At 46.0% G+C, this 11,635-nt stretch overlaps 1 protein-coding gene across 1 annotated transcript; it reads left to right on the top strand.

Annotated features, from left to right (window-relative positions):
* The first annotated feature begins 460 nt into the window (after positions 1-460).
* On the top strand, positions 461-10,861 carry NHP2 (NHP2 ribonucleoprotein). Its single transcript, XM_040344375.1, has 4 exons — positions 461-785; positions 6,442-6,511; positions 9,582-9,687; positions 10,553-10,861. Exons 1-4 carry the CDS (start codon positions 617-619, stop codon positions 10,676-10,678), a joined length of 471 nt encoding a protein of 156 aa, XP_040200309.1. The 5' UTR covers positions 461-616; the 3' UTR covers positions 10,679-10,861.
* Positions 10,862-11,635: the final 774 nt, after the last annotated feature.

The following is an 11,635-nucleotide window of genomic DNA, read 5'->3' on the forward strand; positions in this document are numbered from 1 at the left end:
GGGGAGCGTGACGTGCCAGAGCCGGCCGTCAATCACCTTCCCTCTGGATAGGAACGCCCATTCCCCGCGGGGAGTCGGAATCTTCAATATACGATTGCACAGTGAGTACGGGGCTAAAAAAATAAATACAGGCATACTGTAGCTCGCGCTACTATGCCTAAGTTTATGCTAAAATGTTGTTATGGAGGGTGAACCACCGCTTTAAATATAAGTGTAAAATGAAAAACACCGGTGGGTGTAACAAGATGTCCGCTTTCCCCTTCTCAGAGGATCCTTACTATGGAGGAGTGCGGGGTGTAGCAAGATGGCGGCGACGGAACGTCACTTCCGTTACCAATTCTGACGGGTCGCCATATCTGGCGGAACACAGCCCGTTGGCACAAGATTAGCCATCATTGCAGAATAAACTCCCTATAGCCATCATTGCAGAATAAAATCCCTATTGACTCTAGCCAGGTCTGTATGTTCTACATCAGGAAGCTAAACTTTTCCCACTCTCTATAGGGAGCACAGACTCCTCCCTACACTGCGCTTCCGCCGGAAGTTGTGTGTTAGCCGGAAGTAGGAGAGAAGAGTGTGGAGTACACGTGTGTGAGTGTGGCTGCCGAGTTCCAGGATGACCAAGGTGAAGAAAGAGAAGCGGCGAGAGGCAGAGGAGGAAGCGGAGACGGCGCCCGAGGTCCCGGAGCGCTCATATGAGGAGATGCTGACCAACATCAACCCCATCGCACAGCCGATGGCGGGACGGAAACTTACCAAGAGACTGTACAAGTGTATAAAGAAAGGTATGGAGTGGGCTGTGCGCCTCTACACTGATCTAGCTGGCATATTGCGCTCTGTTCCCTATGTCTCCCTGTATAAGGCAGAGCTGGTAATGGCATTCTGCTAACCCAGGCACACATGGGAGAGGTCTCCAGATATTTACCTGCATAGGGCTAGTAGTATTTCTTGGCTTGCATGTATTACATTTTTTTGCTCAATAGGGGGCAGGGCTGAGCTGCAGATGTGAGTGTGAATGGACGTGCAGAGCAGCGGTTCAGGGCCCCCATAGCAAGCTGCTTGCTGTGGGGGTGTCCTGTCTGAATACCGATACACATCAGAAAATGTAACGGCAGTGATGTTCTGAGCAAAAAAAGCTTACTGCGTGTGCACCATGCGTTCCAACATGGCTGCTATGCATTCCAATAGGTTTCCCAATCTGACAGAACACAAAGGGAGCAGCAGCAGACATTTTCTTCCACCCAGTCAAGTCTTCAATTTCGCATTTATTTTAGCAGTAAACTCGCCTCATGTACTGAAATACAGTATTTTTTAATCCGTGACACTGTTTTGATGTTGCATTTGAAAAGCAGAAAAAAGCCTGCAGTCAGAAGGTAGAGACGGCCATTTTGGTGCACTGCTCCGCGCCAAAGTGATAGTTGTTTGGTTCAGATAGACATTTGTTTGACACCCTGACTCGGTCGCAGTGAAAGTCTGTCGGTATATAAGGTGAGTTAAAGCGGGAGTTCACCCGAAATTTTTTTTTTTTTTTTTTTTTAGATTAGATTGATGCTCATTTTGTCTAGGGGAATCGGGTAGTTTTTTTTAAAATCGAAGCAGTACTTACCGTTTTAGAGAGCGATCTTCTCCGCCACTTCCGGGTATGGGCTGCGGGACTGGGCGTTCCTATTTGATAGGCTTCCGACGGTCGCATACATCGCGTCACGAGAAGCCGAACGTCGGTGCGACTCTGTACGGCGCCTGCGCACCGACGTTTGGCTACTTTCGGAAAATCGTGACGCGATGTATGTGACCGTCGGAAGCCTGTCAATCAAATAGGAACGCCCAGTCCCGAAGACCATACCCGGAAGCGGCGGAGAAGATCGCTCTCTAAAACGGTAAGTACTGCTTCGATTTAAAAAAAACTACCCGATTCCCCTTGACAAAATGAGCATCTAATCTTAAAAATTAACTTTTCGGGTGAACCTCCACTTTAACTGCTCAAATAAGTGTGAAATGTAAAACTTGCCCGGGTGTAACAAAATGTCCGCTGCCACCTTCGTGTTCTGTCGGATTAGGAAACGCATAGTGCCCATTCATGTGCAATACGCAGTTTTGTTTGCAACGTTACTTCTGTTGCATTGTCTGATGGGTAGCAGTATTCTGATAGAACAGGGGCATTCACAGGAGGGAGGGGCAAGGAGTGCTGGTGGGGGACCAAAGAACAGGAGGGTAGGGACTGCTCTGTGCTTTTTGCACTGCACAGAGCATGTGACATGTTGGTTGTGTGTTTTTTTTTTTTTTGCTTTTAGTATTACTTGCAGGCAAAACTTTGTTTTTCCTTTTTGGGGGTTGGTAGAGTAGAGGGATTTGAACACGTCTGGTTTTATTGCTGTCTGTGCCCGTTGGGCAGATTCACCTCCTCTTTGGGATTAATTTACTAAAGCTGGAGAGTGCAAAATCTGGTGCAGCTGTGCATGGCAGCCAATCCACTTCTAACTTCAGCTTGTTGAATTAAGCTTTGACAATGAGCCCATGTTCACGTCGGGCCGATTTGACGTGTCAAATCGCCGCCTATTTCTGGCCACGGCACACTGATTCCTAAAGGTAGTTCCTGCACTACTTTTGGCAACTTTAGTGGCGATTTCGATAGACATCTGTGCTGGAACCCTCACAGATGGCTCTGAAATTGTGCATTTCAGTCCTACTTCGGAAGCAATTTCAAACCCACCTTCAGCCCTGGTTCACACTGGGCTGCGGGAGTGAAGCCGTGCGAGTTCAGCTGAACTCGCACGATTTCACTCCCGCCGGCAGTCCCGATTTCGGCCGCGATTTAAGAGACATCTGTGCAGGTTTCTGCACAGATGTCTATGTAAATCGCGGCCCGAAATCGCAAAAAGTAGTACAAGAACTACTTTTTGAAATCGGTGCAGTGCCGCAGATGCGGCGTCGCACCGATTAGGACGGCGCCATTGCCGACAATTGGCGGCATTTGAGATGCGATTTCACATGTGAAATCGCATCTCAAATCGAATGAAATCGCACCCAGTGTGAACCTGGGCTCAATGTAAACCTGGAAGCTGATTGGCTACCATGTACAGCTGCACCAGATTTTGCACGCTCTAGTTTTAGTAAATCAACCCCTTTGTCTTGTTGACCGTTAACAAAAGTTAGTGATGCACTAAAATTTTAGCCGCTGAAAATAGGGTTTTTAGCATAGTGTAGAAAGAAAGTGCTGATAGTGGCTGACAGAATTTTGTTGTGAATTTTTTTTTTTTTTTTCCTTCTGGTGTGTTTTTCCATCAAACACAATACACAGGTGCATTTCTGATAGGCTCTTGCTGCATTTTCAGTGGGTATGCACGAACGATGCAACAAGCAAGATTTTTAAAGCAGAGTTCCACCCATTTAAAAGTCAGCAGCTACAAAATGTATAGCTGCTGACTTTTAATAAACAGACATTCACCTGTCCCACAGTCAAACAATGCTCCCCTCCGCCAGCATTGTAAGTGTAGGCATCCGGCTGTGACAGCTTGCTGCTTCACAATCGAGTGCGCACTGTGCATGCGCAAGTCGTGACGTCGAGTCAAAACCTGTGACATGTCCCAGAAGATTGCCAGGGGGGAGACGAGAACTTGCGCTTGGGGCCACAGCGCCAGGAGCAGAAGTGGGAGCTGGGTACCTGTGAACGCTGAAACCCCCCCCCCAAAAAAATGACATGTCAGGGGGTAAGGATTTATTGAAGAGGAAGCTCCATTTTTAGGTGGAACTTTGCTTTAACACCACTTCAAAAGGTGCAGATAATGACCGACAAGGAATTCATTTAAATTCATGATATTAATTTAAAAGTCGAACATTTTTTTTTTTTTTTTTTTTCCCCCTCTTGTTGTTCTTACACTGTTAGAACATTCATTGATGTACATTGCTGGGTGAAGCATTTAACTTCTTGAGCTAAGACCTACTCGGGAGAGGTGATCTGCAGTAGAATACACGCCCTGGAGAAATGGCATATGTCATTGTCCTTCTCTCTCTTTGTGGGAGTTGGGATATTTCTCTGGTGCCATATCAAGGTGGAAGGAAATTAGCAGCATGGCTTTTGGGGTGCTAGGCGCTGTCAGTCACCTTCCAACACGTATAATATTCATGTGCCCAGGCTCTGGTCACTTGCAGAACCCTGGTGATTGTCACTTGGAGTGCACAGTATCTGAGTTTTCTTGAGTCACATTAATTACAACAGTGTCAATATATTTTTGGCCAGCAGAGGGTCTTGTATAGTAGACTACCATCTCTTGATGTGACACTTGGTTACTCCTCTTCCAGCATTTACATACCGAAGCTTGAAGCTCCATTTTTTTCTTAAAATGGTAGTAAAGTCTTGAATAAAAAAATAAAAATCTCCTGCACGTTATTGTCATAATATGCTAGTATGCACTGCACACTAGCACATTATGAAAAACTTGCCTTATAGCAGTGTTTCTCAATTCCAGTCCTCAGGCCCCCCCCAACAGGTCATGTTTTCAGGATTTCCATTATTTTGCACAGGTGATTTGATCAGTTTCACTGCCTTAGTAATCACCACAGCCTTTTCATCTGAGGGAAATCCTGAAAACATGACCTGTTGGGGGGGCCTGAGGACTGGAATTGAGAAACACTGCCTTATAGTAAGCCCTCCAGAAAACTGTCACCCCCTGCTGGGGCTTCCAGATTCACAGGCTCCACTGTTTGTAATGTGTGCTGGAGCCACGATTGTGGCACAAAGCTCAGAAGGGACAACATACTGTCCCTTCATAGCCCAGCTTGCTTGTGCCCCGTGAGATCACTGGCTGCAGAAATGGTGAATATCTCCTAAATGGTGCACAATTAGGAGATATTCCTGGTACCTGCAGGTAAGCCTCATTAGCTTACCTGTAGGTACTAGTGATCAAGCAGTGTTTACTATTTCTTTAAGCTTGCCAAACCCAAATGCTCACTGTGGTAACCTGAATTTTATTAAACTATGTTTTAATGAATGTATTCATAAATATCTGTTCATTGTACATAGCAGAGCTCTGTAAATCTCAGGACTCTAATGCGTTTATTATCCAGAATGCGTGTTTGTGTCACTCTTTGGATGCCCTTTAGACATTGATTTTCTTCAATCCTACTAATATAAACAGGATTGGGCAAAGACTGGGATATTTATAGGGCAGTTGCATTTTTTTAATTTCTTTTTTTTTTAAAGTGGACTTGAACTTTTGGGTCTTGCACCTACCCTTACTATCTGTAGATCCAACATGCAGTTAATGTTTCATGCATGCCGAACACCCAGTGGTTAAATGCAATTTGTGGATGGTGATCAGCTCACAGCTTATATTCGGGATTGTCCAATTATCCGTGAGGCCGATATTCACAAACGTACCTGATATTACGATTATTGCTTCAAGGGGTCACACCGGTACCGTTTTTTATAGAGCGCATGGTCGGCTTTATTGTAATAACTGATGCAGCTCAGCAGCCCGCTCGGCTGTTCTTTCAAACAGCGGAAGGGGACGTGTCACCGCCTTCTGCCCGGGCTATCCCATCTGGAGGCCCGAGCAACCAGCCATCCACCGGCTGGCAGAAGACCCGACCAAAGCCGATGCTTTATTCGGATCTTGTAACCCAGAAGCGATGTCATAACATCACTTCCCAAATTGCTGGCATCTTAAAGACGCCAGTTTTAAAAATGTAATTACTTTTTTTTTTTTTTTTTTTTTTAAACGCTGATCTCTTGATGTTTTGAATACTTTCAAGTCCAGAGGAGGAGTTTTGGGACTTTTAGATCCCTGATCCCTCCATAAAGAGTACCTGTCAATGCCTATTTACTGTCAGACGGGATGTTTACATTACTTCTGCCAGTAATAAAAGTTTATTTTTTAATATCTAAATGTACAGAAAAACGGCCTGAGAGGTGGCTAAAATATCGGTATTGGCACTGAAAACTTTGGTTGATCCCTAGGGTATATCCAATTGTTTGCAACTTGAATATAGGGATGGTAAAGGACAGCTAACGATGCTGTTGTTGGAATACATGCGTCCTAATGACGGTGTCTTTCACATTAATAACACTTGGCAGTGCCCATGCCGGTTAATCCAGTTGTCTTGTAGAACTACCACTTCAGCGTCCTAAACTTATATAGGTGATTCGAGGGGCTGCTCTTCCCTGCCCCACACTCCGATTTCACTTGCTGGCGACTACATCACTAATGTGTCATAGCTCTGCATTTAGGACCTCCCATAATAAAAATACACATGTTTTTTCTTTAACTGAAGAATTCTGCCATAGTTCACATTTGAAATGCACCCAAAATAGGTGCCTGCTTTCCCAATTTGACATTTCCGTGATTATTAGCAACTGAAAGCACAGTGGTAAATGGCATAAACTTCAGGTGCATATTTGATAAATATTAACAGGTTGTTTGACCAATATTTTTTTTTTTTCAGCCGTCAAACAAAAGAATATTCGGAGAGGTGTAAAAGAGGTGCAGAAATTCATCAATAAAGGAGAAAAGGGGTAAGTTAGTCACTCGCATAAGAGATTTACTAAAACATGAGTACAAAATCTGGTGCAGCTGTGCATAGAAACCAATCAGCTTCCAGGTTTGAGGCTGGGTTCACACTAGTCCGACATACGCTCCAGCAATGTTTCCCTATGGGAGCCGTCTTAACTGGTCCGACACATGTCGGCCCGACTTTGCAAACGCTCCCTGTACTACTTCGATCCTACTTCGATCCTACTTCGATCCTACTTCGATCCTACTTCGATCCTACTTCGATCCTACTTCGATCCTACTTCGATCCTACTTCGATCCTACTTCGATCCTACTTCGATCCTACTTCGATCCTACTTCGATCCTACTTCGATCCTACTTCACTCCATTGAACATCATTGAAGTAGGATCAAAGTCGGAACGCAGTCTTGCACGCTCCGACTTTGGCATGCAACATGTATTCTACTGATCTTGAGGGGGAACTCCACGCCAAATTTTAAGCAAAAAAAAACCGGCATGGGTTCCCCTCCAAGAGCATACTAGGCCCATGGGTCTGGTGCGGATTTAAAGGGGAACCCCCCACGCCGAAAAAACGGCATGGGGGTCCCCCCAAAATCCATACCAGACCCGCAGCCCGGCCGGCCAGGAAAGGGGGTGGGGATGAGCGAGCGCCCCCCCTTCCTTCTTAACCGTGCCATGCCACATGCCCTCAACATGGGGAGGTAGGTGCTATGGGGCAGGGGGGCGTACTGCCACAGCACCCTGCCCCCATGTTGATGAGGACAGGGCCTCTTCCCGACAACCCTGGCCGTTGGGGTCTGCGGGCGGAGGGCTTATTGGAATCTGGGAGCCCCCTTTATCAAGTGGGCCCCCAGATACCGGCCCCCCACCCTAGGTGAATGAGTATGGGGTACCCCTACCCATTCACCTGGAAGTAAAGTGTTAAAAAATAAACACGCTACATAGGTTTTTAAAATATTTTATTAGTCAGCTTCGGGGGCCCCCCTCTTCTTTAGCTCTTTTATGAGGGGGGGCTTGCTTCTTCCGACGTCTTCTGTGGGGGGGGGGCAGTCTTTACCGCTGTCTGGTTCTCTTCCGCCGGTTGGGGGCCGCTTTCTTCTTTGGCTCTTTTACAGCGGCCCCCTCCCGGGCTTCCTCCGATGTCTTCGGGGTGCCCAGGCTTCTGTCGCCTTCTGCCTTCTTCTTCGCTGTTGACACGTCCCTTCTTCCAGCTGTAATGCTGTGTGCACCGACTTATATAGGTCTCTTATGACGTCACAGTCCCATCATGATGGGACCGTGACGTCATAAGAGACCTATATAAGTCGGTGCGAGCCGCGCACACAGCATTTCAGCCGGAGGAAGCGACGTGTCAACAGTGAGGGAGAAGGCGACAGAAACCTGGAGACATCGGAGGAAGCCCGGGGGGGCACTGTAAAAGAGCTAAAGAAGATAGCGGCCCCCACCCGGCGGAAGAGAACCCCCCCCCCCCACCACAGAAGACGTCGGAAGAAACAAGCACTCCTCGTAAAAGAGCTAAAGAAGAGAGCTGCTGGATGCGGGTGGAATCCCACTTTAAAGCGGAGGTTCAGCCAAATAACATTTTATATAAGACCAAATTCTTTATACTACCAGCATGTACAGTCGGCACTTTTTTTTTTCAGGCTGTACATACCTTATCTATATTTGCAATACGGCTTCTGGGTACTTCTCCCGCGGGAGTAGGCGTTTCCAAGCTGAGCCGCAGTGTAATCTGGGCGTTTGCCCAGATGATTGATGTCTATCAGAAAATGTTCCCCCCCGGCGGATAAGCCCCTGCCCCCCGTATTGCGTAGGCGCGTCACAGAGTTTCCGAAAGGAGCCGAACATGTAAAGGGGCGAGTCGGCTCTACATGGCGTCTGCGCACTGACTAGGAGCCCTGTAGAGCAGACTCGCAGCTTTACCTGTTCGGCTCCTTTCGGAAACTCTGTGATGCGCCTACGCAATACGGGGGGGGGGGCGGCCTTATCCGCCGGGCGGAACATTTTCTGATAGACATCAATCATCTGGGCGCAGATTACATTGCGGCTCAGCTTGGAAACGCCTACTCCCACGGGAGAAGAAGCCGGATTGCAAATATAGATTATAAGGTATGTACAGCCTAAAAAAAAGTGCCGACTGTACATGCTGGTAGTATAAAGAATTTGGTCTTTTATAAATGTCTTTTGCGTGAACCTCCGCTTTAATGGTTAGTTTATTCAGAATTTACTAAAGCTATATTTGGTACTTCGTCACTATTGGCCATATTTTCTTGGCCTTTAGGACAGTGCTGAGTTGGCGTAAGTTAGAATAGTGAAGCCTAAAGCGAACCTTGGATGCCAGTCATCAGAACAAAGTTCTTTTACTCTGAAATGTGACCGCCTCTTGCACATATACTATACACCTATTCGCCAGCACACCAAGGATCATTTAAAAAAAACGTCAAAATTTAATGCATGTTAGCGATCCAGAAAAAGCAACGTTTCGAGGTCGCACAGGACCTCTTCGTCAGGCAAAAGATGCACATATACGTCGGCAGAATGGCACGGCTAGGCACGTACAAGTACGTCCCCTTTAAGTGCCCAGGTCGCGCTCGCGACCTGGTCCGAAGCTGCGGGACCCGCGGACCCGATCGCTCCTGGTGTCCTGCGATCGGTCAGAGGAGCTGAAGAACGGGGAGAGATGTGTGTGTAAACAGTGGCAGTATATCTTTTTTTGGGGATATTTATTATGGCAAAAAGTAAAAAATATTGCTTTTTTTTTTTTTTTTTTTTAAATGTCGCTCTATTTTTGTTTATAGCGCAAAAATTTAAAACCGCAGAGGTGATCAAATGCCACCAAAAGAAAGCTCTATTTGTGGGGAAAAATGGGATGCCAATTTTGTTTGGGAGCTACGTCGCACAACTGCGCAATTGGCAGTTAAAGCGACGCAGTGCCAAATCGCAAAAAGGGGCAAGGTCCTTTAGCTGCATAATTGTCCAGGGGTTATGTCAATGTGATCTTCCCGAGGGCTTTGCCTTTTTTTTTTTTCTTCTTCTCTCTTCTCTGTGTAATAATGTTGTGTGATATTTCAGAATCGTTGTGCTTGCTGGAGACACCCTTCCCATTGAAGTCTATTGCCATGTTCCTGTCATGTGTGAGGATCGTGGAATTCCGTACACCTACATCCCTTCCAAATCTGTAAGTAACCAGCTGATATTTAGCAGATAAAATGATCAGCTTAAAATGTGTTCTGTGGAATGCATTTTGAGTTGATGTTCAGAAAAAACTTTTTGTAAGGCCCTTTTCACACGGTTGGACCGTTCAGGTCCACCTGTCGGTTTTGTCGGCAGACCTGAACGACCGCTCCATGCTATCCTATGGAGCGACGGATGTCAGCGGAGACCTGTCCGCTGACATCTGATCCGCCAAAATCAGCCGTATGGCGATACGTCCCCATCCATCCATATCGGATGAAAACAGACATGCTGTCCGTTTTTCATCAGATCTCTCCATAGGAGACAGCAGTGCTGCACAACCCCCTCCCCGCTCAGTGAGCAGAGAGGGACTTGTCATCCGCCGGCTCAGAAGAGATTAGCGGAGAGATTTCCTGCTGAGCTGGCGGACTCACTATTGGTACTAAACATCAAATGCAGCATACACCGATCAGCCATAACTTTGACCACTGACGGGATAGGGGAAAAACATTGAATATCTTGTTACAATGGCATCTGAAAGTCGTGAGATATATTGGGCAGCAAGTGAACATGTGTCAAGTGAAGTGTTGAAAGCATTAAAAAAAAAAAATGGGTATTGTGGTTTTGTTTATGGGGCTGTATAGCGCCCAGACTGGTCTGGGTGCCCATGCTGACCCGTATCCTCAGCCAAAGGCACCTACCATGGGCATGTGAGCATCAGATCTGGACCATGGAGTAATGGAAGAAAAATGTTATGTATTAAAAATGGTCTGAAACGCTCAAAACTTATTAAAACATGCGTGAACATAACCAAAGTGGAAATACGGTTTTAATGTAACAGTAACTTACCAACCTTATTTTTGTTACAGGATTTAGGTGCTGCAGCTGGCTCCAAGCGACCTACGTGTGTTATAATGGTTAAACCAAACAGTGAATATGAAGACTCGTACAATGAGTGTATGGAAGATGTACAAGCTTTACCATTACCTTATTGAATGACTACTTTCTGGAGGAAGAATAAAAAATCTACTTTTGTTTTGTATTGTACAGTTTGAGCTTCAGTTTCTGGTGTTTTTATATATACTTCAATTCCTTGTCTAAGTTGACTGGTTTGATAGACGTGAACCTTTGTTGGCTGCAACAAATTAAACTGCCCACTGTGTATGGGCCTAAACACACTTTTACTTGTTTTCATTAATTATAGTAAGAACATGGATGTACATTGGAGGCCCATTAGAAACCGAAGCACCCGTAAAACAAGCTCATAGGTGTAAAGTAGCCTTTTAATGTGCGTACAAAGCTAACATTTTAATGTTTTAGTGAAGGTTTATAAAAATTTAAGTTTGCACAGCAGCACTCTGAAAAATCAACTCCCTTTTTTTTTTTTTTTTAAATAGCGGTGCACTTTTTGGTATGTGAGGGTGCCTGGGCAAAGGTTAATCCAAAGTTTGCTAGGGTTTCTTTAAAGCAGAGGTTCACCCATACCTTACACATTTTCCCCTTCGCTTCATGCTCGTTTTGTCTAGGGGAATCAGCTATTTGTTTTAAAATATGATCCGTACTTACCCGTTTACGAGATGCATCTTCTCCGCCGCTTCCGGGTATGGGCTGCGGGACTGGGCGTTCTTTCTTGATTGACAGTCTTCCGAGAGGCTTCCAACGGTCGCATCCATCGCGTCACGATTTTCCGAAAGAAGCCGAACGTCGGTGCGCAGTATAGAGCCGCACCGACATTCGGCTTCTTTCGTCTACGAGTGACGCGATGGATGTGACCGTCGGAAGACTGTCAATCAAGAAGGAACGCCGGCTCCCGAAGACCCATACCCGGAAGCGATGGAAGAAGATGCATCTCGAAAACGGGTAAGTACGGATCATATTTTAAAACAAATAGCCGATTCCCCTAGACAAAACGAGCAGGAATCTAAGGTGGAAAAAAAAAAAGGAATTGGGTG

Source organism: Rana temporaria, chromosome 3 (assembly GCF_905171775.1).
Source record: "Rana temporaria chromosome 3, aRanTem1.1, whole genome shotgun sequence".
Taxonomy (NCBI): Eukaryota; Metazoa; Chordata; class Amphibia; order Anura; family Ranidae; genus Rana; species Rana temporaria.

Bases quoted from the DNA above. Each gene is read 5' to 3' on its own strand.
- NHP2 (XM_040344375.1), top strand. From the start codon at position 617: ATGACCAAGGTGAAGAAAGAGAAGCGGCGAGAGGCAGAGGAGGAAGCG. The intron at 6,512-9,581 runs GTAAGTTAGTCA...GTGATATTTCAG, and splicing joins ATCAATAAAGGAGAAAAGGG to AATCGTTGTGCTTGCTGGAG. The intron at 9,688-10,552 runs GTAAGTAACCAG...TTTTTGTTACAG, and splicing joins CCTACATCCCTTCCAAATCT to GATTTAGGTGCTGCAGCTGG.